The following is a 24,822-nucleotide window of genomic DNA, read 5'->3' as shown; positions in this document are numbered from 1 at the left end:
TCAGCCCCAGGTGGTGGAGCCCAGGCGGTGAACACTGCCACAGCCTCACAAACAGGGAGTTTTGGGGAGTATCAGCAGGGTTTGGGGATCATCCTGCCTGGAGGGACACACCCACCCCCTCCGTCTGCTGCTGAGAGCTCCATGAGGAGCAGAGGGAAGCTGAGACCCCTCCAGCTTCACCTGGGGGAGTGCAGATGAGTTTGTGTGTTAATTGGGAGCAGCTGGAACAGAGCCACAGCCTCCCCTGGGAAAGCAGATAAAAGCCAGGGCTTGGCTGGGCCTCGGTGCTCTCTCCTCCTGGGTGCTGCCAGGTGAGGGGTGCTGCTGGTCCTGGCTTTCCTTGGGGAGGTTTCTGAGGGGGAGGTGGGTGTTTGGGGCAGGGAGCGAGGGAATGTCTGAGCCCTGGGATGGTTACAACCCTGTGCTGCTCCGGGAGCTTCCCAGGAGGTGCTGAGGCTTGGCACAGGCTTTCCTGAGCTGGGAGCCTGCTGGGGACAAGTGATGGGGGTTTTAATGAGGAGCTCCGGGGATGGGAAGCTTGGGAATGGGTCAGGCACTGGGCTGTGGGAGTGCAGAGAGCCAGCCTGAATCTCCTGCTGTCCCTCTCCACAGCTGAGCTCTGGCCGTGGCCTCTGCGAGAGGAGCCGAGGGGTCGGAGCGCCGAGTCCCCCGGGCGCCGCTGCTGCCCTGCAGGCAGGAACGATGCTCCGTGCGGAGAGGGGAGGGGCTGCGGGCACAGCCCCGTGTCCTGCTGCCCGCGGGGCTGTCCCTGCCCGCAGCCTGTGCTGCACAGCCTTCCTGCTGCTGGCCGTGTGTGTGCATGCCACTGCTGTCCCCTACGGCCTGGGCGCTCTGGCTGCTGTCACCTGGGGTCCCCCGGGCTCAGCAGCCTCCCAGCGAGGGGTGGGTGACACTCTGGGGACAGCGTGTGGGGACCTCCTCTCCTCGGGCTGCTCCCCAGGGATGCAGGGAGATGTGACCCCTGGGGCAGGTGCTGGGGGACAGAGCCTGGGGACAGGGACTGCGGCCACACGGACATCTGGGACCTCCCTGCAGGGACAGCCTGGCTCTGGGCACAGGGAAGGGCTCAGGCTGGGCACAGCAATGGCTGTCACGCTGTCCCCCACACCGTGGCCTGGCAAAAGGGTGCCTGCTGCCTCAGCTCGGCTCTTCCAGCCTCAGGGTCCCAGCCCTGCAGGTGCCACCGTGGCTGGGATGGGCTCCACAGCCCCTGGTGTCATCCCAGAGCTTGGACAGACGCTTGTGACAGAAGAATCCACGCCCAGCCAGCCCAGGACAGCATCAGTGGGATCTGTTCCCACTGCAGCAGGACCTCCAGGGCCCAGCCCTGCCAGCCCAGGCTCTGTGCCTCCCCCCTGCTCCACAGAGCCAGCTCTGCAGCGTGCCTCTGAGCCTGGGCACCGCACTGCCACCAGCAGCAGTGTGACATCTCCGTGCTGCCCGCCGCGCTCTCCTGGGGCTGGGCATGCAGCCAGCTCCCTGCTCAGCTCCCAGAGCCTGGCTGTGCCCTCAGTACTGACCCTCCATGCCCACGCCGTGTCCAGTGGCTCCAGCACTTCCCAGAACTCTTCCACAGCCACGGAGCAGCTCCCTGCAGCCACCAGAGAGGCCTCCAGCCCAGCTGAGCTGATGACAAAGGGCAGGCCTGGTTCCACAGGGCAGAAACCCCCTACATCCCACCCCTCCAGCCTGCCCCTGCCCTCCCAGCCTGTGCACGTGCTGCCCTTGCAATTCCGGCTGCTGGGCATCGCTTACGGCCCGGCTCTGGGCAGCAGGAACTCCGTGAGCTACCGGCAGCTGGAGGGAGATGTGACACTGATGGTGGGTGCTGCAGGGGCCTGGGACACATCTGGCACTGTGGGCTGGGGGGTGGTGCCAGGCCCTGCTGGGGGAGAAGCCTGAGTGTGCATCAGCCCTTGGCTGGTTGGGTGCCCACCTGAGCATGGTGGAGGTGGGCAAACCCCTGGCACTGCTCTGCTGGAGCTTGGCTTGAGGTGGGGCTGGGCTCCCCTCACCCCTGGCAGCCAGCAGGGCCCTGGCACAGGTCATTATTGCTGGGCTGTTCCCTCCCAGGATGGGGCTGGCTGCTCTGGGTGTCCCAGCTCATCCCCAGGCATTCCCAGAGCTCTCCCTGGGGTGCCAGTGTGCCCTCCCCTGGGCAGGCTGAGCTGGCTTCCCTTTCTTTTATTGCCCACCTGCTCCTGCTTTCCCATTCACATGGGGGGGGGCTTGGAAAACCTCCTCAATTAATGCCCAGGTGCTTCTTCCTTCCAGCTCAACCAGATGCTGTCCAGCTACGAGAGCTTCCTGCAGGCCAATGTCCTGGAGTTCCTGTGAGTGTGCAGCTGCTCTGGAGGGCTGGGTTTGCAGGAGCAGTGGCCTGAGGTAGCCAGCCTGGCATCAAGGAGAGTCCTGAGTAGAAGAGCACCTTGTTCCACTTTGATAGAGGCTGTCTGTTCCCTTGGGAAAGGTGCATTCCAGAGGAAGGGCTGCAGCCACAAACACCTCGTGGGAATGTTTTTCCTTGGCCTCCCTGAAGGCTGGGAGGTGGATGTTGGAGTGAGTGGCTGATAAGGGCAGAAACCTTGTGGGCTTTAGTGAATGTTTGGTGGTGTAGGCTGTTTTGGCTTTCCTCTTTACATGTTCCTGAGACTTTCTTCAGCCTTTCCCAGAGCAGAAACTTGGAAATACTGAGTGTGTGCAGTAAAGATGGACCCTGCTGGAAGAAGCAGTGCTCTCTGTTTCTTTTCAAAGCTGCTGCAGGTTTGCCTTGGAGGGAAGGGTTTGCCCAGAAAATGCTCCAGACAGAAGCACTGAGGGGCTTCACTCCCTCCCTGGTGTCATCATGCTGAGGGATCCCTGTCTGAATTCCTGGACAATCCCACCTGGACAAAAGCAGTAGGTGTGCTGCCCACTGTCTCCTGTCCCTCCAGGAATGGCTCAGTGGTGGTGCGAGGGCAGGTTCTGTTCCGGGGGGATGCTCCTGCTCCCTCCAACTCCCACCTCATCCGGACAGTCGTCACAGAGGCCAGCAAGGGAAGGAGCATCTTCAGCTGGCAGCTGGAGCCCCAGTCTGTCCAGTCTGCTGGTGAGTCCTGAAGATCTCCCCACAGCAGGGCTGCTGCTGCTGCTGCCCAGTGCCCTCCTTGTGCCTCTCTCCGTGCACTTTGGGTTCCAGGCTTTTCCTTCCCTGAACATCCTTTCTCCTGGCCTGTGCAAAGCCTTTGTAAGGATGTGGAGGGTGGTGGAGGGCACATCTGTAGCAGCTGGGCCTATGTGGGTCTGGGCTTCTGCTCAGCTCCCTGGCCTCCCCTCTGTGCCCCAGCCCTGCTGTGCTGGGAAATGGTACATCCTGAGCTCTTCCCTCCTTCCAAGGGATTGCTCCTCACTCAGCTGCCCTGCTGCTTTCTGCCTTTGGTGTGCGACCATGGATTTGCTCTGGGCTGATCCCCGTCTCCCAAGGAAGCTGCAGGAGCAGGAATGAGTGGAACTCTCCCCAACTCCCTTAGGCTTCAGCCTGGAGAACCTGGACCCGGAGAAGCTGTCCATCTCCCTCACTGGCTCCCAGCTTGGCATGGACAGCATGGAGAGCCTGGTCAGAGAGGTATGCCAAGCCTTGGGGGCTGTTCCAGAGGGAGATGCTGGGGGAATGGGCACAGGCTGCCTGGGTGCTGGAATAGCCTGTGCTTAACAGGGCAAGGTGTGAACTGTTGCCTTCTCCCTGCCCAGGTAACTGCATCTGTCAGTGCCCTCTACCACGTCAGGAACTTCACCATCTCCCAGCTCAGGTATGGCATGCAGCTGCTCCTCTGCCAACCTCTTCATTTCATTCCCTTCACTCTCTCCTGTGCCCTCTGCAGCTAATCAGCTGTGCTGCAAGGATGGAGGGCATGGGGAAAGGTGGGAGGGGATGTGCAGCTGGAGCAAACTGGAACTGAGCCCCTTCTGTGGGCTCTCAGGAGAAAACCTCCAGGAAAGGTGCTGGAGCTGGGTCCCAACCCTCCTGCCTTGCTCAGAGCTCTTCTCTTCCCTCAGGAAGCTGGGTGGGAACACGGAGATCACTGGAGACCTCTACCTAGACACAGTTGTCCATGCTGATGTTACGGAGGTTCTGGAAGCCCTGACTGCGCTCTCAGGCCTCTCCATGGCCCTGAGCTCCCTCTCGCTGGAGGGTAAGGAGGGTGCCCGTGGGTGCTGGGGGCAGGGTGGCTGCCAAGCCTGCTCAGCCAGCGCTTGTTTCCTGTTCCTTCAGGCTCCCAGCTGGGGCTGCTCGTGTACCCTCTGTCCTTCGTTGTCACCAACAGAGCCTTCAGCCAGAAGCTTCAGGACCCGCTCTCTGCAGAGCACCACCATCTCTCCAGGCACCTTGGTGAAGCGGTAGGAGCGGGGCTGCTGGAAGAGGGGATTGAGGTCCTCCCAGCATGGGGCAAAGGGAGCAAGAGGGGCTGCTCTGGGCTGTCCAAACTGCCCCAAGAGCTGGCAGGGAGCTGAGCACACCCTTTCTTCCAGGTGGCGAGAGCCCTGAGGGATTACCCATCCTTCCTGACAGCAATCATCAAAGAATTCCTGTGAGTGGGAGCAGGGCTTCTGCTGGCCAGGGCTGCACAGGGGCAGGGAGGTCTCCCTTCAGCCATCAGCCAACAGGCCAGGGCTGACAGCTGTGTGATTTAGGCTACAGAAGGGTTTGCAGAGGAAGCTGAGGTCAAGCACTAAGCCATTGCAGCAGTGGTGACTTGCTGGACCTCCAGGCATGTCCCCTCCATCCCTGGGCTCCCTGAGTTCAGAGATCTCTTCCTCCTGAGCTAAACCCTCTGGGAGGAGGCTGGGAGTGCCCACCCCATCCCACTGTGGGCTCATGGTGGGGCTGGCAGCTGCTGGAGCCCTTCCCAACCCTGCCTGCAGGCCTGGCTCCTTGATCTGCCACGGGAACATCATCTTCCGCCGCCCTGCTCCAACCAGCGCGCAAGTGCTGCGGGCACTCGTGCGCTCGGTGGGGCCAGACCAGGCTCTGGCTGGCTCTGACATCCACGTGGATCCATCCTCTCTCTCTGTGGGAGGTAAGCTCCCCTCGGGCACCTGGGTGCCTGAGCTCCACAGGCCCCGTGCCTGCCCTGGGAGCAGAGTGCATCCACAGCTGGGCCCATCCTGGTGCCTTGGGTGAGGAGAGGCTCAGGTGCCCTGGCTGCTGAGGTGGGCAGCAGGAACATTGACTGCCAGCTGTGCCCTTTGCCTCTGCATGGCCTGGGGCACTGGGCATGGAGACCTTCTGCTGCACCCTGCTGTGGGATGGGAGGAAAAGGCACGGAGGCAGTGGAACAGGAGTTGTTCTGTCCCCTGTGTCAGTCCTGGGGCAGTGGGTGGCTGGCACCCTGTGGGGCAGTGCTGGCACAGCTCCCAATGCCCTGCTCTGCTCCAGAGGACACCCTGGAGCCTGCCAGGGCCCAGCCGGGCTTCCCAGCCTACGGAGTGGCCTTGGTGGTCATCGGTGGCCTCTGCATCGTGGCTGCCCCCATCGTGCTCGTGGTGAGGGCCACTCCTGTCGGCTGGGCTGGGCTGGGGGGCTCCGTGGGGCCAGCTGGGGCTGCAGTCCCTATGCTCTCCTCCCCAGTGCCTGGGCACCAAGAGGCTGGGCTGGCAGGCTGGAGGAGCCCTCTGGGACAGAACAGACCCTGACGTGGGCATCCAGACGTTGGAAATGGAGAACCAGGGCTTCTGGACAGAGGTCAGTGCCCTTTGTACCCTTTGCAGTTTCTTCTGAGCCTGGGAGCTGGTGTTTCTGCAGCTCACAGGTTCTCCTGTTACCTGGTGATGGTCCCTGGGGCTGGAGAAACATGAGGGGAGCTGCAGGGAAGGGACCCTCACTCCTGCCTTCTCTGGAGGTGTTTCAAGGGACTTCTTCCCTCTCCCCTGCAGGACCTTGAGGATGGGCACTTGGAGTGGCAAAGCACTTCTGCCTGAGGAGAGAAGCAGCAGCAGCTGGGGGGAGCCTGGAGAGGGGCTGTGGGTGGGAAGGAGATGCTGAGAAGCTCTCCCTGATCCTGTGGCAGCAGCTGCCAGGTGCTCCCTGAGCAGAATGCAGACTCAGGTGTGTCAAGGAATCGTTTTGTTCCTTAAATAAACTGTTTGTAGGCCGTGAAAGCCAGTGGTGAAGGATGTGTGTCTGCTGTGGGGGTGCTGTTGAACCAACCTCCCTCCTGGGCTCCCAGGACCACCCCAGCCCTGTGCTGCTGCTCTAACTGGTGCCTGTCAGCTGGGCTTGCTCCCCTCCAGCTCTGGGATAACAGCCCTAGTGCTGGGCAGGTAAAAAAGCAAGGATGTGCAGGCCAGCCCCACTGTCACTTTCCCAGCTCCAGGGTTCTTCCCCTTTGAGCAGGCTGGATTTTATTTCAGATCCTGCTCTGGGCTGTTTGTTCCAGCCCCAACCCTGCCCCTCAGGCTTCATCTCAGCTCCAGCCCTACAGCAATGATTGCAGCTCCTGCTGTGGGTGCTGGGAGCCCCAGAGCGTTTATTTCAGATCTTTATTTCTGTGCTGCTTTTTCTCTGGCTCTGCAGTCCCTCTTCCAGCCTCAGTGCCTGGGGCTTTATTTTGCCTTTCCCCAGCCACAATCTTTACTTCACCTCCAGGCCTGGTGTGTGTATTTCAGGCAGTCCAGGGGCTTTTATTTCAGCTCCACAAGCAGAATTTCAGCCCCAGATCAGCATCATGTCCCCACAATCTTTACAAACACCTCAGTGAGATCCAGCACTGCAGTGCTTCCAGCTCCACTCTCACAAACCTTTATTTCGCTGCCAGCTCTGCTTCTTCCCACTGCGGCCAGGTGCAGCTGCTCGTGTAGCAGGACAGGATCTTTATTTGAGGACGAGGTCTGCGAAGCTTCAGCCCCGGCCTCGACCGCCACATTCCCACTCCGGCCTTGTTGCCGCGGGATGCGAATGCCGAGGCGGAGCTGAGGCGGTGCCTCCGCTCCCCTCAGGGCGGTCTGAGGGGCCGGGCTGGGCGGGACCGCGCCCGGACGGAAAGAGCGGCTGTGATTGGACAGGGCGGAGAAAGGCGGGCGGAGATTGGCGGCTGTGATTGGACAGGGCGGAGAAAGGCGGGCGGAGATTGGCGGCTGTGATTGGACAGAGCGGAGAAAGGCGTGCGCGGATTGGCGGGCGGGGCGCTGTGAGTGGGAGAGGTGGCCGGTCGGGTGGAGCCCGCGCTGCCGAACGGGCCGGGGTCCCCCGGCTGCCACTCAGGGACCCCCATCCCCTCCTCCGGTCTCTCTCCTGCCCGAGTCCCGGCTGAAAGGTCCCGCCGAGCCCTCACCGGAGTGCCGCCCCTGGGCAGGGGGCGGGGACGGGCGTAGCGGGCGCTGGCCCGGGAGTGGTTCCGGGTCGCAAAGGCGGAATCTGCCGTAGGAGCGGACCGAGTAGCGGCGGCGACATGGTGGGGAGGGGGTCGGCGGCAGGGAGCGGGGAGGGCGGGCGGAGCCCGCTGCGGGCTCTGATCGCTTCTTCTTCCGCAGCGGTTCCGCTTCTGCGGGGACCTGGACTGCCCCGACTGGGTGCTGGCCGAGATCAGCACCCTGGCCAAAATAGTTAAGTGTCCCCCTTGTCCCCTGCCCGCGCCCCGCCTGCTGCGGGCCCGCCGCTCACCCTCCTTCTGCCCCGCAGTCCTCGGTGAAGCTGAAGCTGATCTGCGCCCAGGTGCTGCGGGACCTGCTGGGGGAGGCCATCGAGGTAAGCGTGGGGCTGCCGCAGCGGAGCCAACGCTACAATGGCATAATCAGCAACATTAATTAGTCTCGTGTTCTTCATGCGAGCCTCAGCGTTAAAAACGCTACCGGCCTCTACTAATAGTACTAATATGCATAGCAAGTGTTATTAATATGAATGTTTAGGTAAGAATTGTCGGTGCTAACACTGGTAGTGAGTGTGTTAGCTGGTGCTTACTGTGATGCTCTGCTCTCCCACAGTATGACAAGATCCTGAAGCTGACCTCAGATGCAAAGTTAGGTGAGCACTGCTGTTCTTACCACGATCCCCCGATGGAGCCATGCTCCAGGGATGAGCAGCAACGCATCTGGGGATGCCTTCCCAAGGTGACAGAGCTCACCCTCCTTCCCGTCTGCAGAGTCAGGGGATGTGAAGGCGACCATTGCTGTCCTCGGCTTCATCCTCTCCAGTGCAGCCAAGCACAATGTAGACAGTGAGTCTCTGTCAAGCGAGCTGCAGCAGTTGGGACTGCCCAAAGGTAGGGGGAACCCCGGCGGTGGCACCATGAGCCAGACTCGGTGGGATGTTGGGGATGGAGGGCAGGCTGGCAGCTCTGCTTCCTCCATCACCCCCCTTCTGTGCCGTCTGTCCCTGGGGTGCTTTGGTGGGGTTTGGGAGCTGCAGGTCGGTGTGAGCAGAGGGGTTCTTCTCTTGTGTCCCCTGACGAGCAGAGCATGCCAGCGGGTTGTGCCGTTCGTACGAGGAGAAGCAGAGCCCCCTCCAGGACAGGCTCAGGGCCTGCAGCCTGCGATGTGAGTGGGTGCTGGGGCTCGCTGGGGCTGTGGGGCCACCCTGCTGGAGAGAGCCGGGGTGCTGACGCCATCCCACTGCCCACCCTAGTGAGCCAGCTGGGCTCGGTGCGCTGGCGGGTGGATTACACCCTCAGCTCCAGCGAGCTGCAGGAGGTCAATGAGCCCGTGGTGCACCTCACCTTCAACGTGCGCGACAGAGAGTGTGAGAAAATGACGCCTGTCCCTGTGACGCTCTCGGCCAACAAGTTCTGGGTGCTGCTGGCAGGTGAGGCACCAGGAGGGGTGGCAGCGGGCACCTCCATGGGGGATTCTGCAGGGGGAATTGCTGTGCGAGGCACGCTGGGAATGGGATGCTGGAAGGGGTGCTGCAATATCAGCAGCTCCCCTGCATCTCCACATCTCTCTGCAGAGCTCAAGCAGGCCCAGGCCCTGATGAACACCCTTCTCTGAGGAGCCAGGAAAGGAGCCATGACGAGACGCTGCGACACTGAGCTGGGGGTCCAGATTGGTGCTCCTGGCTGGGGCAGAGGACGTTTCCCTTCCCTCCGGGTTCTCGGGGTCCTCGGGGCAGCTCCAATAAAGTCTCGGTGACAAAGCTGAGCCGTGTCCCTCTGTGTCGCCCCGCGTTGTGTAACCTCTCCCCGCGGCGGGACCGCCCCGGCAGGGCGGCGGGGCACCGACCTCCGGGATCAGCGTGCGGCCAATGGGAGCGCGCACCGTCAGCGCCGCAGCCAATGGGAGTGCGCTCCGTGCCCCGCGCAGCCAATGGGGGCGGGCCGTGCCGCCGGCCGTGGCGGCGGGCTCGGGCCGGGCCGTGCCGTGCGGCCGCCAGCATGCCCGAGTGCCCGGAGCTGCACCTGGCCGGGCGCTTCATCAACGGGGCCTGCGGAGCGCTGGTGTTCGCGGGCGGCGTGGAACGCTCGGCCGTGGGCCGCGGCCCCGAGGTGCCCTTCCGCAGCGAGGCCTACGGCATCTCGGCTATCGCCCGGGGCAAGGAGCTGCGGCTGACGCTGAGCGCGCTGGACCCCGCCGCCGGTCCCCCCGCGCAGGACCTGGTGTTCCGCTTCGGCATGTCGGGCTCCTTCCGACTGTGCCCCGCCGCCGAGCTGCCCCGCCATGCCCACCTGCGCTTCCTGACCCGGGAGAGCCCCCCCCGCGCCCTCTGCTTCGTGGACCCGCGGCGCTTCGGGTCCTGGCGCCTGGGGGACGCCTGGCAGCCGGACCGCGGGCCCTGCGTCGTGTCCGAGTACCAGGCCTTCAGGTGAGCGCCCCCAGGAATGCCCCCGGCTCGGTTGTGGCCGCTTTTCCTGCACAGACATGTCCAGGTGACTCTTCTTGATGGCCCGTGCTCGCTTGCAGGGAGAATGTGCTGAAGAACCTGGAGGACAGGGCTTTTGACAAGCCCATCTGTGAAGTCCTCTTAAATCAGAAGTATTTCAATGGAATTGGGAATTACCTGCGTGCTGAGATCCTGTACAGGTAAGGTGGGTTGAGCACCCGCTGACCTGCCAGGGAGGGAGGTTTAGGCTCTAAGGGTGTGCTGGAGTTTGCCAGCTCCTTGGCTAAGCTGCCGTGCCTCCTCACCTGGCAGACACTGGAAGGGGCAGAAGCTTCAGGCTGCTGTGTAACTCTCTCAGGTTGAAGATCCCTCCCTTTGAAAAAGCTCGGACTGTGCTGGAGGCCCTGAAGGAGCAGGAGCAGGAGAGGAGGAAGAAGGTGGGGAGTACCAGGTGCTTTCACGGGCTCAGAAAGCAGCAGGTTTCCAGACAGGTGCCAGAAGCAGGGGTTTGGTTGCCCGTGGCCCTTCGTGATGAGCTCTGCCAGTCTCTCACCCTAAAGAAGTCTGCAAGTGTTTTTGGGGTGGGTGAGGAGGAAGAAGTGAGGGAAGCAAACACCTTGCAGGCTTAAAATCTCCAAGCCAAAGGCTGACCTTGTGGCCTCAGGGGAGAGGAAGTGGCTATTTTGAGCCTGAAAACAAACTACACGACCTGCTGCTGGTGGTTTTTTTGTGTGTTAGTCCTCTTTCATGGCTTTGTAGCTAAGTTGGAAGCCTACTTTGTGGTGAGCTCAGGGCTATCATGTGTGGAGAGGTGACAGTTCATCCCCTGGAGGGCAAGAGATGGGGAAGAGGATAGGAGGAGAGAAGCCAAGGGAGCAGAGGTAGCTGGCAGGTGACCTCTGTGCCCTTCTCCATGCCTGCAGGATCCTTCCCTGACACTGAGCAAGAAGGTGAAGCTGAGGCAGGAGAACCCAGATCTGCTGGAGCTGTGCCACACCGTGCCCATGGAGGTGATCACAGCAGGTGAGGGGACAAGACAGGCAGTGGGCAGGGAGGCCAGGGCTTTGCATTCTCAGCATCACGAGGTTTGGGGGCCCACCCTGACGTGGTGATCACGGCTTCTGCTCTGATTCTGTCCTTTCCCTGTCTCCCCTCCCAGAGAAGCAGCTCCTGGACCCCGAGCACCCAGATAATTACTCTGCCTTTAAGAGCTGGCTGCAGTGTTACTTGGTGCCTGGCATGAGCTCCCTGCGTGACCGCAGTGGCAGGACCATTTGGTTCCAGGTAGGAGCCTGGGGCTGGGGAGCCCCCAGACCACTCCTCCAAGGGGACACTGCCCTGTTTTCTGCTTGCTGAGACTCCCTTCGCTCTGCATGGCTGGGGGTCTCCCTCTCCATCAAGCTCCTGGGCATGGGGGTGACAAGGACCTCCTTTGTGGTGGGCAGCCAGCTAATGGATGGTCAGCAATCTGCAGCAGATGGAGGGAAGAGGGGGTGTTTGGGTGGTCTGGCAGCCCTGTTCTTCCCTCCTGGGCCCTGTGTTTGGGGCTTTGCAGGTGCAGGGAATGATGGCAGAGTCCCCAAGGCAAAGGGCAGGCAGAGCAAGCCCAGCTCCGCTGCCTTCCCAGGGAAATGTGGCTGTTTTCCTATCACTGCAGTGGCTGCAGGATGGAGAAGGGGCAGGGATTCTGCTGCTGCCTGCAGAATGACTGCACCCCAGTCACTGCTCTGTCCCTTCCTTACAGGGAGAGGCTGGCCCCATGGCTCCCAAAGGTGAGTTTCCTCTCCCCTTCCTGTGGGACCCACTCTTGCTCCAGGAGGGCTCCTGGAAAACCCTGTCCTTGCTGTGCAGCACAGGGGCACAGGCAGGAGCAAAGCCATTCTCTCAGGGGTGCTGTGACAGTCAGTGGCACCAGGGGACAGAAGCCATTTGTCCCCAGAGCTCCTTACCAGCATCCAAACCTGCCTGGGTGCAGCTGGTTTTTCATCCTGTAGTTCCTCCCTCAGAACAGCATCCCTGCAAGGTCACTGTGCCAGGGGCTGTCCCTGGGGGTGCAGGCTCTGCCTCACCCTCTCCTCACCCCACAACCTCTGGTGCAGGGCAGAGACCCCGCAAGACGCCCCGCAAGAAGAGCCCTGAGCTGAAGGCAGAGCCCGAGGCACCGAGCCCTGAGGTGAGCAGCTTTGTGGCTGTGTCTGTCTGTCCTGCTGCCCCTGCCCTGCTCGGGCTGCTCACGAGTTCATGGTGATGATCCCACTTGGAGTTCCCCACCTTGGGAATCTCCAGCTCTGATGCCCACCCAGGTCACCCCCCGTGCCTCGAAACAGCGCCGCAGGGCTGGAACGAATCCCCCGAGGCTGGAGGAGAAGGAAGTGAAGGAAGAGCAGGAAGGGCAGGCTGACAGGCCAAGGAAGGGACGTGCTCATGGGAGGAGGACAGTGACAGCTGCTCCAGCCTCGCCTGAGGAGCCTCAGAGTGTCAGGAGAAGCCGCCGCACATCCGCTGGCAGGGGCAGAGGTGAGCCTGGAGTGCCTGTGGCTTTGTGCACCCCGGGGGCTCTGGGAGAGCTGCCTGGTGGCAAGGGGGACAGAGGGGCAGGAGAGGAGCCCTTGGGGCAGAGCTGGATACCCCCTTCCCCTCTGACTCCTCATTTCCCTCTTCCTTCTCCAGGTGCAGCCCCTGCCGTGTGAGTGTCACCTGCTGCCACCTCCTGAGAGGCATTTTAAGGGCCAAGAGGAGCTCAGGCAGGGCCTGGCCACGGACCAGGGTCAGTGCTAGTGAAAATGGAGCTGCTCCCTACCTGTGCTAACACTTACTTGCTGCTGTGGCATCGTTTCAGTGTGGGAGGGAGAAGCTGAGCCTGGTGATGGGGCTTTTTCCTGCTGTCCACAGGCATTTCAGGGGAAACAGGGCCAGGACCACATGTTGTACTGGACTTTGACTCTTCCCTCTCCCTTTTCTGGCTGCTGCTCCAATCACTGTTTTTAGCTGACTAATAAAGTATTTTGTGTAGAAATCACCGTGCATGCCTTTTCATGCAAAGGATAAACCCCTCTGTGCCCAGCCTCTTCTCCACAGGGGCTGGAGCAGACTTCCCCTCCACCTCATCCCCCCAAAATAAAGGTAAGTTCAGCCTCCCCAGTGCCAGGAGTGAGATCCTGCTCAGGCAGACACTAAAAGAGCAACTACAGCAAATACCTGGAGGAGGCAGGTCAATGCAGTTACCTGGAAACAAGTTAAGAAAACAGGCTGGAGCTTGTTTTTATGCAATTCTCATGATTTTTTTTTTTTTTTTTTTTTTTTTTTTTTTTGTTTTGTTTTGTTTTGTTTTCCTCTCCTGCAAAGGCAGTGTAAGGGACAGGCAGGGGAAGAAGGGAAGGAGTGGAGTGTGTTTTTACACTCACTGCTGGACAAGATGAAGGCTGTGACACAGAAGTGCTGTGGAAGCTGCTGGTCTCCAAACCTCTACAGCCGGAGCAAAGCCCATGCAGGGCCACCAGCCTGTCTGCACCTTTGTCCACACTTAAATGAGCTCAGAACTCACTCAAGACCACCGACCCTGGTCGGGCAGTGGGCAGCTGTCCTCCTTCCCTGAGGAGCAGGGTTGTTCAAGCGCTGATTTGGGACATGGGGACAGTGCCCTTCCCTGGAGCTGCTGCCTGGCACAACTCTTGGGACGGGGACCAGCTCAGTCTGCCGTCTGAGCTGCCAGGGCTGCTCCAGGCGCTGCAGCACCAGCAAGGGGCGATGTTTGGTGTCAGCAGCTCCGGAGCAGGAGGACGGAGAGCACACGGAAGGGTGTGAAGGAAAGCCTCAGGCCCCGCTGCTCCAGGGGCAGGCGGCCCTGCGCAAGGGGACGCTCCAGGAGGTCACAGCTGGGGGGCAAAGCACAAGGCTGAAGGACTCATCTCCATCCCCAGCCACCCCCAGCCCTTCTGCATGCACTCACAGCATCGCCTCCTTGATGGGGAGGGAGGTCTGGAGCCAGGCGGTGACGGTGCTGCCATGGGCCTCGTAGAGCCGAACCACCACAGCCTCGGGTCTGTCCTCAGCCTTGGGGGGGTCAGACAGATGAGTTCAGACAGATGAGACAGGCACAGCCCCTCCAACACGGGCTGCTGTGCTCTGCTGAGCCTGACCACCACGTGGTGTGGGTGAAAGAGCAAACTCTGCTCAACATCAACACCTTAGCCCCTCTGCCCTCCCCTCCTCCACCCCAGCACCTGCCTGCTTGACAGTCTCCAGCACGATGGCAGGTGAGCTGACAGAGAAGGCACTCCATGCTGGGCACTGGGCACAGCTGGCCGGGACCACGTGGAGGGGGAAATTCAAGTTGTAGGCTTGCTGAATCACACCGGCCTGCTGGAAGGAGCCTGCAGCACAAGAACCTCTCTCTGGTCAGCCTCTGTACACACATGGCCAGAGGCACGCTCACCCCAAGGCTCACTGGAGCAGCTCTGCACGTCCCCAGCTCTGTCACTCACCCTGGTGAGGCATCACAGCGTAGGTGAACTGGTGGTGCCCAATGTCTGCCGTGGCATCAGGGGACTTGGGTGCTCTCAGCCTAAGGCAACACGAGGTTAGTGACACCGGTGCCCTGGCAGCACCCACTGTCACCCAGAGCACTGTGACAAGACAGCTGCTTCCCTTGCTACCTCGAGGCTGGGCCCTGAAGTGGAAGCAAACACGCAACAGCAAACAGACCCTGGACAGTCCCAGAAGCTAAAAAAACTGGGGTGTCATCCTGTGAAAATTGCAGCTGATGGAGTCAAACTGAAATAGGGAGCTGCTTTTAGCTTTGTATGCACCTGTAACACTAACACTCCTGTTCCTTTCCTCTCTTTAAGCTTCCCATCCTGGGGTATGTTTTGGTTAGCAACAGAAAAACTACCTGCTACAAATATGACTCTGATCTCTCCTGAATTATCTTTGAGCACAGTTCACAGGAATTAGTTCTAACTGACTAAGATAATGTAAGTCAGCCAAATTCTCAGAAAACAGCCACCCACCAGACTATTTCTTGTTATAACTGAGGTCATTTAGGAGCAGGTGTTCCCTTGACTTCCAAGAGACACCTCAGAAGGCAGAGCAGCACAGCAGCCCCCTCACCCATCCCTCACTCACAGGGAGAGGCTGAGGACGTTCCTGTGGGCTGATGCTCCGTATTTGCAGTCGTTCAGCAGAGCCACCCCAAAGCCATGCTCAGAGAGATCCAGCCACTTGTGAGCCCACACCTGCAGCAGGCACCGAGGGCTGTGTTCAGCACACGGAGGCACTGCCAGGAGCAGGAGCAGCCCAGCCCCAGGAGCAGAGCAGCTCCCTCTCACCTCGAAGCGAGCCCAGTCCCAGGACGTGTTCCAGTGCGTTGGGCGCTGCAGGTGGCCGAACTGGATCTCGTAGGTGGCATTTGTGCTCCTCACCTGCACAGGGAACTCCACCTTCAGGAACTTGTGAGCCTCCTTCCACTCCACCTAAGTGTGGCAGCAGAAGGATGTCACCACGGGGAACTGACAGGCAGAGGCTGCACTTCTCGTGTCCCCGTGTGCAGCAGCCAGTGCACGTCAGCTACAACTAAAACACACCAGAGTCTCAGCATGGATGAACTGGTGGGTCCCACCTCCACCCTTGGTCCTCGGGACCCCCAGCCTTGGGAGGAGGACAGGCAGCAGGGGACTCCAGGGAAGAGAACAGGGAGGGGGGGATATAATTCAGGCACAAGGTTCAGCTCCCCAGCTCCCAGCTGCACAGGATGCCAGTGTCACACAGCAGCCACGGGCCAAACCTGGGTCAGGAAGCGGAGGTAGGGGCACGTGGCATCCAGGATGATCTCCTGCGTTAAGGTGCTGCTTTTCCCCACCTGCAGGGAGAACCTCACACTTCCCCGCAGGCCCCCAGCCAGGGTGATTTCCAGAGGCTTCAGCAGTGTTGTCACTGGCTTCCTAGAGAAAGGAATGAAGGCAGAGGTAGTGTCAGCCTGGTAGATCCAAATCCCAATGCAGCAGGCACTCACTTCTCCAGAGTGAATGTTTTCTCACAGCTAGGACTGACAGAGAGGCAGGAATCTCAGGGCAAAGCCAAAATCCCAGTGCTGCATGCACCGCTCCTCTACCTGGTTTCCAAGTGATAATCCATCACATCCCAGGCATCCCAGTAGAGGGGAACATCATCAAAGAGTGCAAACTGGTTGGCACAGCAGCCATCTGGGACTGACTCTCTGAAAGAGAGAGGAACGGGGGAACAGCAGCATCAGAAGGGCTGGCAGTGGAGAAAGGTGCCCAGTGAGAAGTCCTGGGAGAGGTTTGAGGAGCTCAGGGCCAGGAACCGGGTGACACAGACCTGCCTGAGTCCAGCAGCTGAAGCGAGGTCAGGTGCCCCATCGTGTCCAGGCAGACAGCAATTATCCCATTCTCCATGGTAACGGAGCCATCCTCCTTGGGAAGAGGCCAGAAACAGGTGTCACTGACTCACACCTGTGGGAGCTGAGTGCCTCCAATGCAAATTTAACATGTGGATTAAGATTTCTCCTCCTTTCAACCCCAACCCTGATTTCTCCTCGAACAACCTCTGACGCGGGGCACACAGACCTGAGGAAATCTGCCTTGTGCTTACCTGTTTCCTCACTGCCACAGGCTGAGGAGGCACAAATGGCTCCTGCACTAGGGCATAGCCCATGCTGGGGACTGTCACCAGAGCTGGAAAGCAAAGAGGTTCTGTTCCAACACTCTTCCCAGACTGACCCCTAAGTGACACGGCTGCTGCCCTGCTGCTCCCATGTCAGATCTACCGCCTCCTCCCACACCCTCCCCTTCATGCTTCAGAGGACTTCATCCCCTTTCAAGCTGTCCAAAGAACAAATTGAACAGTCAACAAAGCCCTCCCCAGGGGAGGGAAAGGCAGAGTATTTCCCTGTTAGCAACTCTGACACAAGAGCTACTGCCAGGTCAGACATACCCAAAGTCTCTGTCCCGTCCGGCCCGGGCCTGGAGATCACCTCGGAGCGTTCCCAGGACAAGGTGTTCAGCACGAGGGTGCTCTGGGTGCTGCACGCCTGGGGCTGCAGCAGAGCCCTGCACAGGGACTGCACAGCCTCCTCCTGCAGCTGAGCACCAGCCCTGCGGATCTCTGGGCAAGAAAAGGGCCTGAGTTGGCTCCGAGAGAGCTTCTGGCACTCCCCGTGCAAATGTACACACACTTTATCGCCTTCCCAGCTACAATTGCTAATTATCATTAATTATTATTATCTATTAGTGATTCAAGTGTGTAATTATTCCGAACTTTGTTGTTACAAGATTACAATGAGCCGTGCCAGCTCAGCTGGAAAATTCTGGTTACCAAAGCTCCTGCAAGCACCCCTGGGCAGGCAGAAACAAACCTTGCTGGGAGTCTATCCTGGCGTGCCAGCAGCGAGCAGAAAAGCCAATAAATTGGGATGGTTCTCAATCCCTTGGCTGCCCTGCTAATCTAACACCATTTCAGACACGCCTGCTGAGCTGGCCCTGGCAGTCCAGGGCTGGAACCTCCCCAGCCCCACCAGGCAGGAGCTGCTCCCACAGGTGAGTGCCCTCCTAGCCAAACTCCCTGCTCACCTGTGTAGTATTGCAGGGCATCCTCCACCACCAGCTGGATGCAGCTGCCTGGCAGGACATCGTGGAACTGGTTGAGCAGCAGTAACCTAAAACAGAGAGCAGAAACCAGGGAAGAAAGTGGTGGAGAGCAGTGGATTTGTGCTGGCTTAGAGCAAGCTCTTCTCTCAAACAAGAGCCCTGTTTGCAAGACAGACAAACTTAATAACTGTTCCTTATTCCCCCATTACCCAACCCTTGAGAGAAAAGGATTTTTTCCACAGCATCCTTTAAATCCCTTCATGTTAGGGCTTGTCAGCTGCCATCTCAGTAAACCACAACCAGGGGCAGTAAGAGCTATTTGTTTTTACCCCTCAGGGCTACAAGATACCTTGTTGCACAAGCTCAAACAAGTCAAAACTGGGGGGGGAGGAAGTAGCTTCGGTAGGAAATGAAGTTTCCAGACAGCAGAGCAGCGAGGGTTTGGAGTTATCTTTCAGCAGGAGAATGAAGCAAGGCAGCAAATTTTTTCCAGGCAGATTCCTGATCAGTTTATGGCAGGGTGTTGTTGTGCACACACAGCGCTGCAGCGCTGAACTCTGCCCCGGTACCACCAGTGCTCCCACCCTCCCTCACCTCCAGAGGTGCTGGAGCTGGCTGGCAGGATACTGGAACGCTGTGTCCTGAGCCACAGCCAGGCTGCTGAGCACTTCCACGTCGTGCAGAATCCGCTCGCACTCCCGATTCCCCTTCTTTATCTGGCGCCAGTTAAGGACAGAAGGAAGATGCTCAGGAAATGGGTAGCTGGGAGTGGATCTCTCAGAATCCCAGCTCCAGTGCAGGAGGGTTGGCTGCCTGCAGGGGTTGTGAGGTTTCTGCATGGCCCCCTTGCCTGGGATGGGACCCTGACCTGGGCCTGAGTGGTGTAGGTGCCATTGTGCAGCTCGAGGAAGAGCTCTCCCACCCAGGTGCACAGCTGGGATGACTCCTTCTCCAAGACAGTAAAGAGCTGGTCAGGGGTGGAGAGCTGCACCCTGTGGGACAGACACACAGACAGTGACGGGCTGGGGAGAAGCCTGTGACATGGCTAATTGTGCATCCAAAAGGAATGGAAAGGTCTCAGGCCTCAAAATTTGCAACACACCCACCCAAAGTATTCCCCTCACCCTTCTCCTAGCCCTCTCCTGTGAGCCCATCCCTCTCCTGTGGATGTTCCCCAGGCAGAGCTGCTGTGCTGGCCATTCACCCCACAGCTCTCCTGAGGGCTCACAAGCAGTCCATGGCTGCCTGTGGACCTGTTCCTACAGCTCTTGATGATGGAGAGATTCCATGCCCTGCAAATCCTTCCCAGCCTTCTTGCCCATCTCCCTGCCCTTCACCCTTTCTTTTGGCACTGCTGAAGGCCAGGCCTGGCTCAAAGCAAATGCCCCTGGCAGGAGAGGGGGTGGGAGCTCTCCTCTCACCTGGGCAGCCCATCTGTGTCACTCATTCTCTTCATCCTGTCCAGCATCTTCTGCGTGGGGCCCCCTCCTCCATCCCCAAAGCCGAAGAGGAATGCGCTGTGGTTCACACGGCCTTTGTCCTTGTTGTTCTTCACTGTTTTCAGCACCTGGAGGGATTTTTGGGCAGCTGCAATCCCCTGGCACCCAGCCCCAGCTCCCACAGCTCCATACAAGAAAGCCAGGTCAGTCTTTAGGGTGCAAAGCCCAGTCTTGCTCCTCTTCCCCAGCCCAAAGTGCCTAAATCAGGCACAGGCACATCTTGGAGTCAGGCACCCCAACAGCCTTTGTCCAACAATGCTGCCAGATATCCTGCTCCCTTCCCAGGCAGCCTCACAGCTGGCCTCAGGGGGCTGGCACTGCCCTTCTCGGGCAGGTCTGGCAACCTCACTCACCTCTGCCACTCGGCCGTGCATCCCATAGGAATCACCAGGGGGGAAATGGGTCAGCACCTGGGAGCCGTCAATGCCTTCCCAGAAAAAGGTGTGATGCTGGAGGGGAGAGAAAGGAAAATGTGGTGCTCAAGGGCATGTCAGGGCCTCTTCAGGGCTCAAACTGGGCCTTCACTTTCCCTGCAGGGCGGTGCAGGGTGCCCTGATGGATCAGTTCAAGGAGAGGACAAGAACAGGGAATGCCACCAGGGCAGGGGCTGGATTTGCCATCTGTTGGACCTGCACACAAGTCACAGCTTCCCATCCGGAAGCAGCAGGAGTACCTAGGGCAGGAGCCTGGCTGGGATCTCTAATCACATCCTTCCTCTCTCCTAAAGCCTGACAGGACATCACTGCCACCAAAACCTGGCGGCTTCTGGAAGCAGAGCCTGTGTTAGCTGAACTGAACAACAGTGGAACCAACAGGTCCAGCCCTGCAGAAGACTCCAGCACCCCCAGTCCATCCCGTGGGGAGCAGGCAGCACAGCTCACCGGGAAGGAGTTCACCAGGTTCCAGCTGAGCTTCTGTGTGAGGAAGCGCCGGATCCCAGAGCCACGCATCAGCTGGGGCAGCTGGGCTGAGTACCCAAAGGTGTCCGGCAGCCAGAACTGGGGCACAGGAGCAGAGGGAGAGGGGCACACACAGGTCAGCCCAAGCTCACAAAGAGCAAGGGGTGCAAGGGGATGGTGGGCAAGGAAGGTGTGATGGAAAAGAAGAAGTACCTCCGAGCAGATCCGGCCAAACTGCTCCTGGAAGAACCTCTGGCCTTGGAGAAACTGCCGCACCATGGACTCCCCGCTGGGCAGGTTCCCATCCTGGGGAAGGCACGGGGAGTCCATGAGGAAAGCCAGGCACAGGGAAGAAGAGGTCTTGTAAGACCCCCATGCCCACCCACCTGACCTGGCAGATCGTGGGGAGAACCTCAGCAGGGCTCAGCAGAGGGGAAAAGGAGGAACACACTAGGGAGTCCAAAGCTCCGTTCTCAGGGAATGATTTGGGAGCATTGTACTTTTGCCAGGCTGGACACTTCAGACAGCTGCTGTTCCTAGGCCTGGAGACCATCACCAACCAGACAGGCTCAGCAAAGCTCTGCTCTCCCCTGCAGCGTCAGGCATGGTCCCAGAGGATGGCACGAGGAGGGTATGGCAAGCCAGGCTCACCATGCTACTCACCATTTCCACCCAGGTGCCTCCCACGGGAATGAACTGTCCCTTGGCCACGAAGTCCTGGATGCGTGCGTAGAGCCCGGGGTAGCAGCTCCGCACCCACTGGAACTGCTGCGCCTGCCGGGGCACAGGGGTCAGCCCCAGCTCCCCCACACCCTGCCCCTGCTCCCTGCAGCGCTTCTGGCTCCTTACGTGCTGGAATGCCAGCCCCTCTGAGCTCCTCAGAGAGACAGATGAATGCAGGGGCTGAATTAAAGCCTTTAGGGAAGTTAAGATATATTAAGCCACAGAGATATGAAGCAGAAGTGTGGGTTTGGGTTTTAAGTAAGTGCAAGTTACAGTTTTAAGTAAGTAGAAATATATTTAAGTACCTTAAGAAACTGTGTTAGCTAGTAAAGGCCCTAAGGCCTAGTTTAAAGTTCAGTAACTTAGCTCAGACTAAAACACAGCAGAACTCTGATTGCATCTCTAGAACAGAGAACTATATGTGTAAAGAGATAGAAGTATTCAGGTAAATAGACAGACTTACACATGTAAATTTTAAGTAAGAAAACAGTATATTTATGTAAATAGATAATATTATATACGTGGTTTTTTTAGGTAAAAACTGACACTACCTTCATACTACTTCTGCATAATAAAATTAAGTTTAGATTAACTGCTCTTGTCTCCTTGAAGACCCCAGACCCAAACCAGCCTTGACAGTTACATCCCCCTATCTCATTTTGCTGGAAAAGCAACATGCCACAAGCAGAGGAGAGATGTCCAGAGGGAGATCCCTCACCTGGGAGCAGGCAAAGGTGAGCTCTGGATTGTGCTCCATCAGATGGACCACGGTGACCCAGCTCCGGGCGCACTTACGGATCGTCTCCTCATAGGGCCACAGCCAGGCTGCAGGGACAGGCAGCCATGGTTATTACCAGCTCCTCACAGAGCTGGAACCTCTCTGAAACCCCTCCTGGGATGGGAAATTGAGGGGTGAAGCCCAACAGGGGGAAGACAGCAGACTGTAATTCATGCCTCATCCCCAGTCCCATCACAAAGGGCACAGCTAGCCAGACCCACGCTCCCACACCGCCCCAGTGACAAACCAGCAATGTGGCAGCACAGAGGGCCCATTGCCTCCTCTCAAGTCATGGTACCCTGTGCCTGGAGCCCAAGGGCAGCCTGTCCTCCCCTTGGGCAGCACACCCTGGCCTCCAGGTGAGAGGAGAGACTCACCAGAGTCAATGTGGCAGTGTCCCACGGCATGGATGGTGTGCTGGCTCTGGCCGTTCCCCTGGCTGAAGATGGCTGCAGCCAGGTCACGTGCAGCAGGGAAGGTGGAGGGGTCTGTAACATCACACACGTTGACCATCTGGTTGGCAGTGTACAGTGCCTGGAAGCTCCTCTGGTTTTCCTCCCCGAGGAGCTGGGGTTGAGAGGGATAAAAGTATGACTCTGGCCACTGTATCAGCTCAGATGTCACCTGCCTCCAGGAGAACCTGCTACCTCCTTTCAACATCTATCTCAGGCAGTCGTAACAGGTAAACACCATGTCTCTGCTTCACAAACACAGCCTTTTGCCTTTCCTCACATGCCTTCCAAATCCAGGTTCCACGTATGCCCATTCCAGGGGACCGTGGTTAACATATCCTGCTTTGGAGCAGTAAGTGGATGAAAAAACACCCGTGGCTTCTTTCAATTCAGCTTTCTCCTGCTCTAGGATATCCTGAGTTGGAAGGGACCCACAAGGATCATCAAGCCCAGACAGTGTCAGCTGTGCTAAAGCAGAAGCAGCAAACATTTTCTCCTCCAAGGTCTCAGGTCACAGAACAGCAGGAGGAGAAGATGCAGTGAAGTTGAGGAAAAGGTGAAAGAAGGGAAGAGGAGCTCCCAGACCTGAGCCATATCCAGCAGTATTTCCAGGTCCACCAGCAGTTCATAGACATCTCTGTTGAAGACAACCAGCTCAGCCTTGCTCAGGGTAACCCTCCTGTCTGGGTCTGGAGGGGCGATCATGCTGCCCTGGCCAGCTCCAAAGAGCCCATTGCAGGCCAGCTCCACGTAAAGGGTCAGGCTGTGGGGACAAGAGGAAACCATCAGGGAGCAGTCACAAGCAGCAGAACACAGACAAGGACATGTGTGTGTGTGTCCTTGGCCTCTTGGCTTCCAGCAACACCAAGGTCCCCCAGCAATGGGGGGCTCTGGCTCGCCTGGCCACCCACCTGTGGGGCTCTGACTCTTTCAGGCTTCTTGTCAGGATGTAGCTGGTCTTCTCACCTTCCTTGGTCAACCCCTGCACAAGAAGGTGGCACATTCAGCACATGTCAGCAGAGGTCCATGACAGCAGGCTGGATGGGCAGGATAAGATACCCCAAACTCCAGCTGGACAGAGGGGCTGGTCCCACACGCTGTGGGATAATTGTTGGCACAAGAACAGGAACAGAGCCCTGCACGAACCACCAGAGAACGTGGCAGGGGTTCCAAAGGTCACCCCTGAGTACACAGCAGGGCACCTGGCACACCCCTGTCTCCATACCTGGACAGGCTGGGCATCTCGCCACACCATGCCCTCCCCATCGCTCTCCCAGACGAAGTGCACTTCCCGCCCTGCCCATGCCGGGGGGATGCTCAGCTCCACCTTAAACCAGCACGTCTCCCACCTGGAAGAGAGCAGGCAGCAAGCTCAGACCACTGTGTGACCTTCTCCGGAGGGAAAGCACACTCCCTCAGAGCCCTCCGTGGAAAAACCAGAGTGGGGACAGCCCATGAGTGTGACGAGATTCACAGGCCTGATTTAACCTGTGCCTGTCTGGAACCCCAGAGAAACCGGCAGCGGCATCTTGTCTGACCACTGCTGGGATAAGAATCTCCTCCCAAACTTGACAGGCAAACACATCCCCACCCCAGAAGCATCAGAGACACCACCATGGTCGTAAGGAGCTCTCAGCAGAAACGAGCAAGAAACTTGTCCTTTCCTTCATGAAATCTCCCTTGGGGCTTCTGAGCAGCCACCTCCAAGCACTCAGCAGGGAAGATCAACTCATGTCTTCACCAGGGAGAGCTTGTGAGGACTCACCCACACAAATACCTCTGAGACTCGAGCTCCGACCCCACCGGGGGCACAGCCCCACCGAGACCTGCTACTCACGTGGGCCCGAAAGACTCTCCCACTTGAGCCGGCCCGAATTCCTGCGCGACAGCCTCCTCGTACGGGATGCGCCGCGGGGTCTGGAAGCAGGAGAGCGATACCGGTGGACAGCGATCCCCAAAAAGCCTGTGGGACACACGAACATGGACTAGCCCGGGGTGGTACAGAGAGCTTTCACAGCACGGCTGAATCGCGCTGCCACCACCCATCACCCTCAATAATATTAACAGATCGCTGCGTAATAAAGGGCCCGGGTGGCCAGGGGAGGGCTGGGGGGCTGAGGGGCTGTGCCGTGGAGCCCCGGGACAGCGCTCCATGCCCACTAAGGAGAGTGTGTGTGAGATTTGTCCTCTCAGCGTTAGCTCCCCGAGCCCCCGCACCCACGGCCGGCAGCGCTCCGGGGCAGCGTCCCCACCCCAAGGGGACACACCGGAGCGCCCCGGGGGTGTCCCGGAGAGTCCCCCCGCCGCCCACCTGCCCCGCAGGTTGCAGTCGGTGAAGTAGGTGTCGGAGATGAACTTCTCCACTCGCTCCAGGGCCGTCCGCCGGTTCTTGATCGCGGCCATGGCAGCGGCCGAGCCCCCGCCCCGCCCGACGCGGCGCAAGCGCGGCCGAGCCCCGGAGCCCGCCCGGAGCCCGCCCGGAGCCCGCCCGGAGCCCGCCCGGAGCCCGCCCGGAGCCCGCCCGGAGCCCGCCCGGAGCCCGCCCGGAGCCCGCCCGGAGCCCGCCCGGAGCCCGCCCGGAGCCCGCCCGGAGCCCGCCCGGAGCCCGCCCGGAGCCCGCCCAGCCCTCTGCGGATCGCCCTCCTCGCTCCAGCTCGTCTCCTTCCAGACCCCGCGGCGCATCCCGTACGAGGAGGCTGTCGCGCAGGAATTCGGGCCGGCTCAAGTGGGAGAGTCTTTCGGGCCCACGTGAGTAGCAGGTCTCGGTGGGGCTGTGCCCCCGGTGGGGTCGGAGCTCGAGTCTCAGAGGTATTTGTGTGGGTGAGTCCTCACAAGCTCTCCCTGGTGAAGACATGAGTTGATCTTCCCTGCTGAGTGCTTGGAGGTGGCTGCTCAGAAGCCCCAAGGGAGATTTCATGAAGGAAAGGACAAGTTTCTTGCTCGTTTCCTCTGAGAACTCCTTACGACCATGGTGGTGTCTCTGATGCTTCTGGGGTGGGGATGTGTTTGCCTGTCAAGTTTGGGAGGAGATTCTTATCCCACCCTGAGCGCTCCCT

At 59.3% G+C, this 24,822-nt stretch overlaps 4 protein-coding genes across 16 annotated transcripts in view; 3 read left to right on the top strand and 1 right to left on the bottom strand.

Annotated features, from left to right (window-relative positions):
• Positions 1 to 6,159, top strand: part of LOC103823212 (mucin-1) — a 35,086-nt gene extending 28,927 nt beyond the window's left edge. For 2 of the 11 annotated variants that reach the window (XM_050978323.1, XM_050978314.1), the window contains one exon: positions 5,935 to 6,159. In XM_050978323.1, the coding sequence (XP_050834280.1) occupies positions 5,935 to 6,043 (109 nt within the window). In that variant the 3' untranslated portion in view covers positions 6,044 to 6,159. Of the gene's footprint in view, positions 1 to 2,295; positions 2,355 to 2,954; positions 3,110 to 3,530; positions 3,626 to 3,750; positions 3,810 to 4,056; positions 4,194 to 4,273; positions 4,399 to 4,530; positions 4,590 to 4,923; positions 5,432 to 5,629; positions 5,744 to 5,934 lie in introns of those variants that run through there. The other 9 variants (XM_050978317.1, XM_050978315.1, XM_050978319.1 and 6 more) reach the window with 9 other exon arrangements.
• Positions 6,160 to 7,189: 1,030 nt separating this feature from the next.
• On the top strand, positions 7,190 to 9,132 carry COMMD4 (COMM domain containing 4). Its single transcript, XM_050978328.1, has 8 exons — positions 7,190 to 7,451; positions 7,531 to 7,602; positions 7,679 to 7,744; positions 7,981 to 8,020; positions 8,139 to 8,258; positions 8,452 to 8,532; positions 8,621 to 8,797; positions 8,942 to 9,132. The coding sequence occupies exons 1-8, from the start codon at positions 7,449 to 7,451 to the stop codon at positions 8,980 to 8,982; spliced, it is 600 nt and encodes a 199-aa protein (XP_050834285.1). The 5' UTR covers positions 7,190 to 7,448; the 3' UTR covers positions 8,983 to 9,132.
• A 193-nt stretch (positions 9,133 to 9,325) lies between these two features.
• NEIL1 (nei like DNA glycosylase 1) lies at positions 9,326 to 12,827 on the top strand. Of its 3 annotated transcripts, none has more exons than XM_050978569.1 (9): positions 9,333 to 9,793; positions 9,892 to 10,011; positions 10,170 to 10,248; positions 10,735 to 10,834; positions 10,971 to 11,095; positions 11,556 to 11,583; positions 11,911 to 11,984; positions 12,139 to 12,328; positions 12,482 to 12,827. In XM_050978569.1, exons 1-9 carry the CDS (start codon positions 9,366 to 9,368, stop codon positions 12,499 to 12,501), a joined length of 1,164 nt encoding a protein of 387 aa, XP_050834526.1. In that variant the 5' UTR covers positions 9,333 to 9,365; the 3' UTR covers positions 12,502 to 12,827. The 3 variants fall into 3 exon arrangements, with proteins under 3 accessions (XP_050834527.1, XP_050834526.1, XP_018778767.3); XM_018923222.3 differs by having other exon boundaries at positions 9,338 to 9,793; positions 12,115 to 12,328; XM_050978570.1 differs by lacking the exon at positions 12,482 to 12,827 and having other exon boundaries at positions 9,326 to 9,793; positions 12,098 to 12,207.
• A 293-nt stretch (positions 12,828 to 13,120) lies between these two features.
• Positions 13,121 to 24,214, bottom strand: MAN2C1 (mannosidase alpha class 2C member 1). The gene is made up of 26 exons (XM_050978568.1): positions 24,078 to 24,214; positions 23,604 to 23,729; positions 22,992 to 23,115; positions 22,678 to 22,748; positions 22,352 to 22,529; positions 21,692 to 21,881; positions 21,255 to 21,361; positions 20,477 to 20,587; positions 20,027 to 20,119; positions 19,796 to 19,912; positions 19,268 to 19,363; positions 18,837 to 18,982; positions 18,284 to 18,407; positions 18,010 to 18,131; positions 17,398 to 17,483; positions 16,763 to 16,933; positions 16,421 to 16,503; positions 16,148 to 16,242; positions 15,921 to 16,025; positions 15,594 to 15,750; positions 15,139 to 15,282; positions 14,936 to 15,045; positions 14,296 to 14,375; positions 14,039 to 14,184; positions 13,761 to 13,864; positions 13,121 to 13,686 (listed from the first exon to the last, which is right to left on the bottom strand). The coding sequence occupies exons 1-26, from the start codon at positions 24,167 to 24,169 to the stop codon at positions 13,569 to 13,571; spliced, it is 3,096 nt and encodes a 1,031-aa protein (XP_050834525.1). The 5' UTR covers positions 24,170 to 24,214; the 3' UTR covers positions 13,121 to 13,568.
• Positions 24,215 to 24,822: the final 608 nt, after the last annotated feature.

The sequence above is a fragment of the Serinus canaria genome, chromosome 10 (genome assembly GCF_022539315.1).
Source record: "Serinus canaria isolate serCan28SL12 chromosome 10, serCan2020, whole genome shotgun sequence".
Taxonomy (NCBI): Eukaryota; Metazoa; Chordata; class Aves; order Passeriformes; family Fringillidae; genus Serinus; species Serinus canaria.
The sequence above is the reverse complement of the archived record's forward strand: the minus strand, read 5'-3'. Positions and strand labels throughout refer to the sequence as shown.

What these genes read in the sequence shown, in the direction of transcription:
- COMMD4 (XM_050978328.1), top strand. An exon ending in TGCTGGGGGAGGCCATCGAG is followed by an intron (nt 7,745 to 7,980) that starts GTAAGCGTGGGG and finishes GCTCTCCCACAG; the next exon opens with TATGACAAGATCCTGAAGCT. An exon ending in GTTCTGGGTGCTGCTGGCAG is followed by an intron (nt 8,798 to 8,941) that starts GTGAGGCACCAG and finishes ATCTCTCTGCAG; the next exon opens with AGCTCAAGCAGGCCCAGGCC.
- NEIL1 (XM_018923222.3), top strand. Translation starts at nt 9,366, where the DNA reads ATGCCCGAGTGCCCGGAGCTGCACCTGGCCGGGCGCTTCATCAACGGG. An exon ending in TCCGAGTACCAGGCCTTCAG is followed by an intron (nt 9,794 to 9,891) that starts GTGAGCGCCCCC and finishes GCTCGCTTGCAG; the next exon opens with GGAGAATGTGCTGAAGAACC. An exon ending in ATCCGCTGGCAGGGGCAGAG is followed by an intron (nt 12,329 to 12,481) that starts GTGAGCCTGGAG and finishes TTCCTTCTCCAG; the next exon opens with GTGCAGCCCCTGCCGTGTGA.
- MAN2C1 (XM_050978568.1), bottom strand. Translation starts at nt 24,169, where the DNA reads ATGGCCGCGATCAAGAACCGGCGGACGGCCCTGGAGCGAGTGGAGAAG. An exon ending in TCACCTTTGCCTGCTCCCAG is followed by an intron (nt 20,588 to 21,254) that starts GTGAGGGATCTC and finishes GTGCCCCGGCAG; the next exon opens with GCGCAGCAGTTCCAGTGGGT. An exon ending in CTGTGGCAGTGAGGAAACAG is followed by an intron (nt 16,243 to 16,420) that starts GTAAGCACAAGG and finishes CCTCTTCCCAAG; the next exon opens with GAGGATGGCTCCGTTACCAT.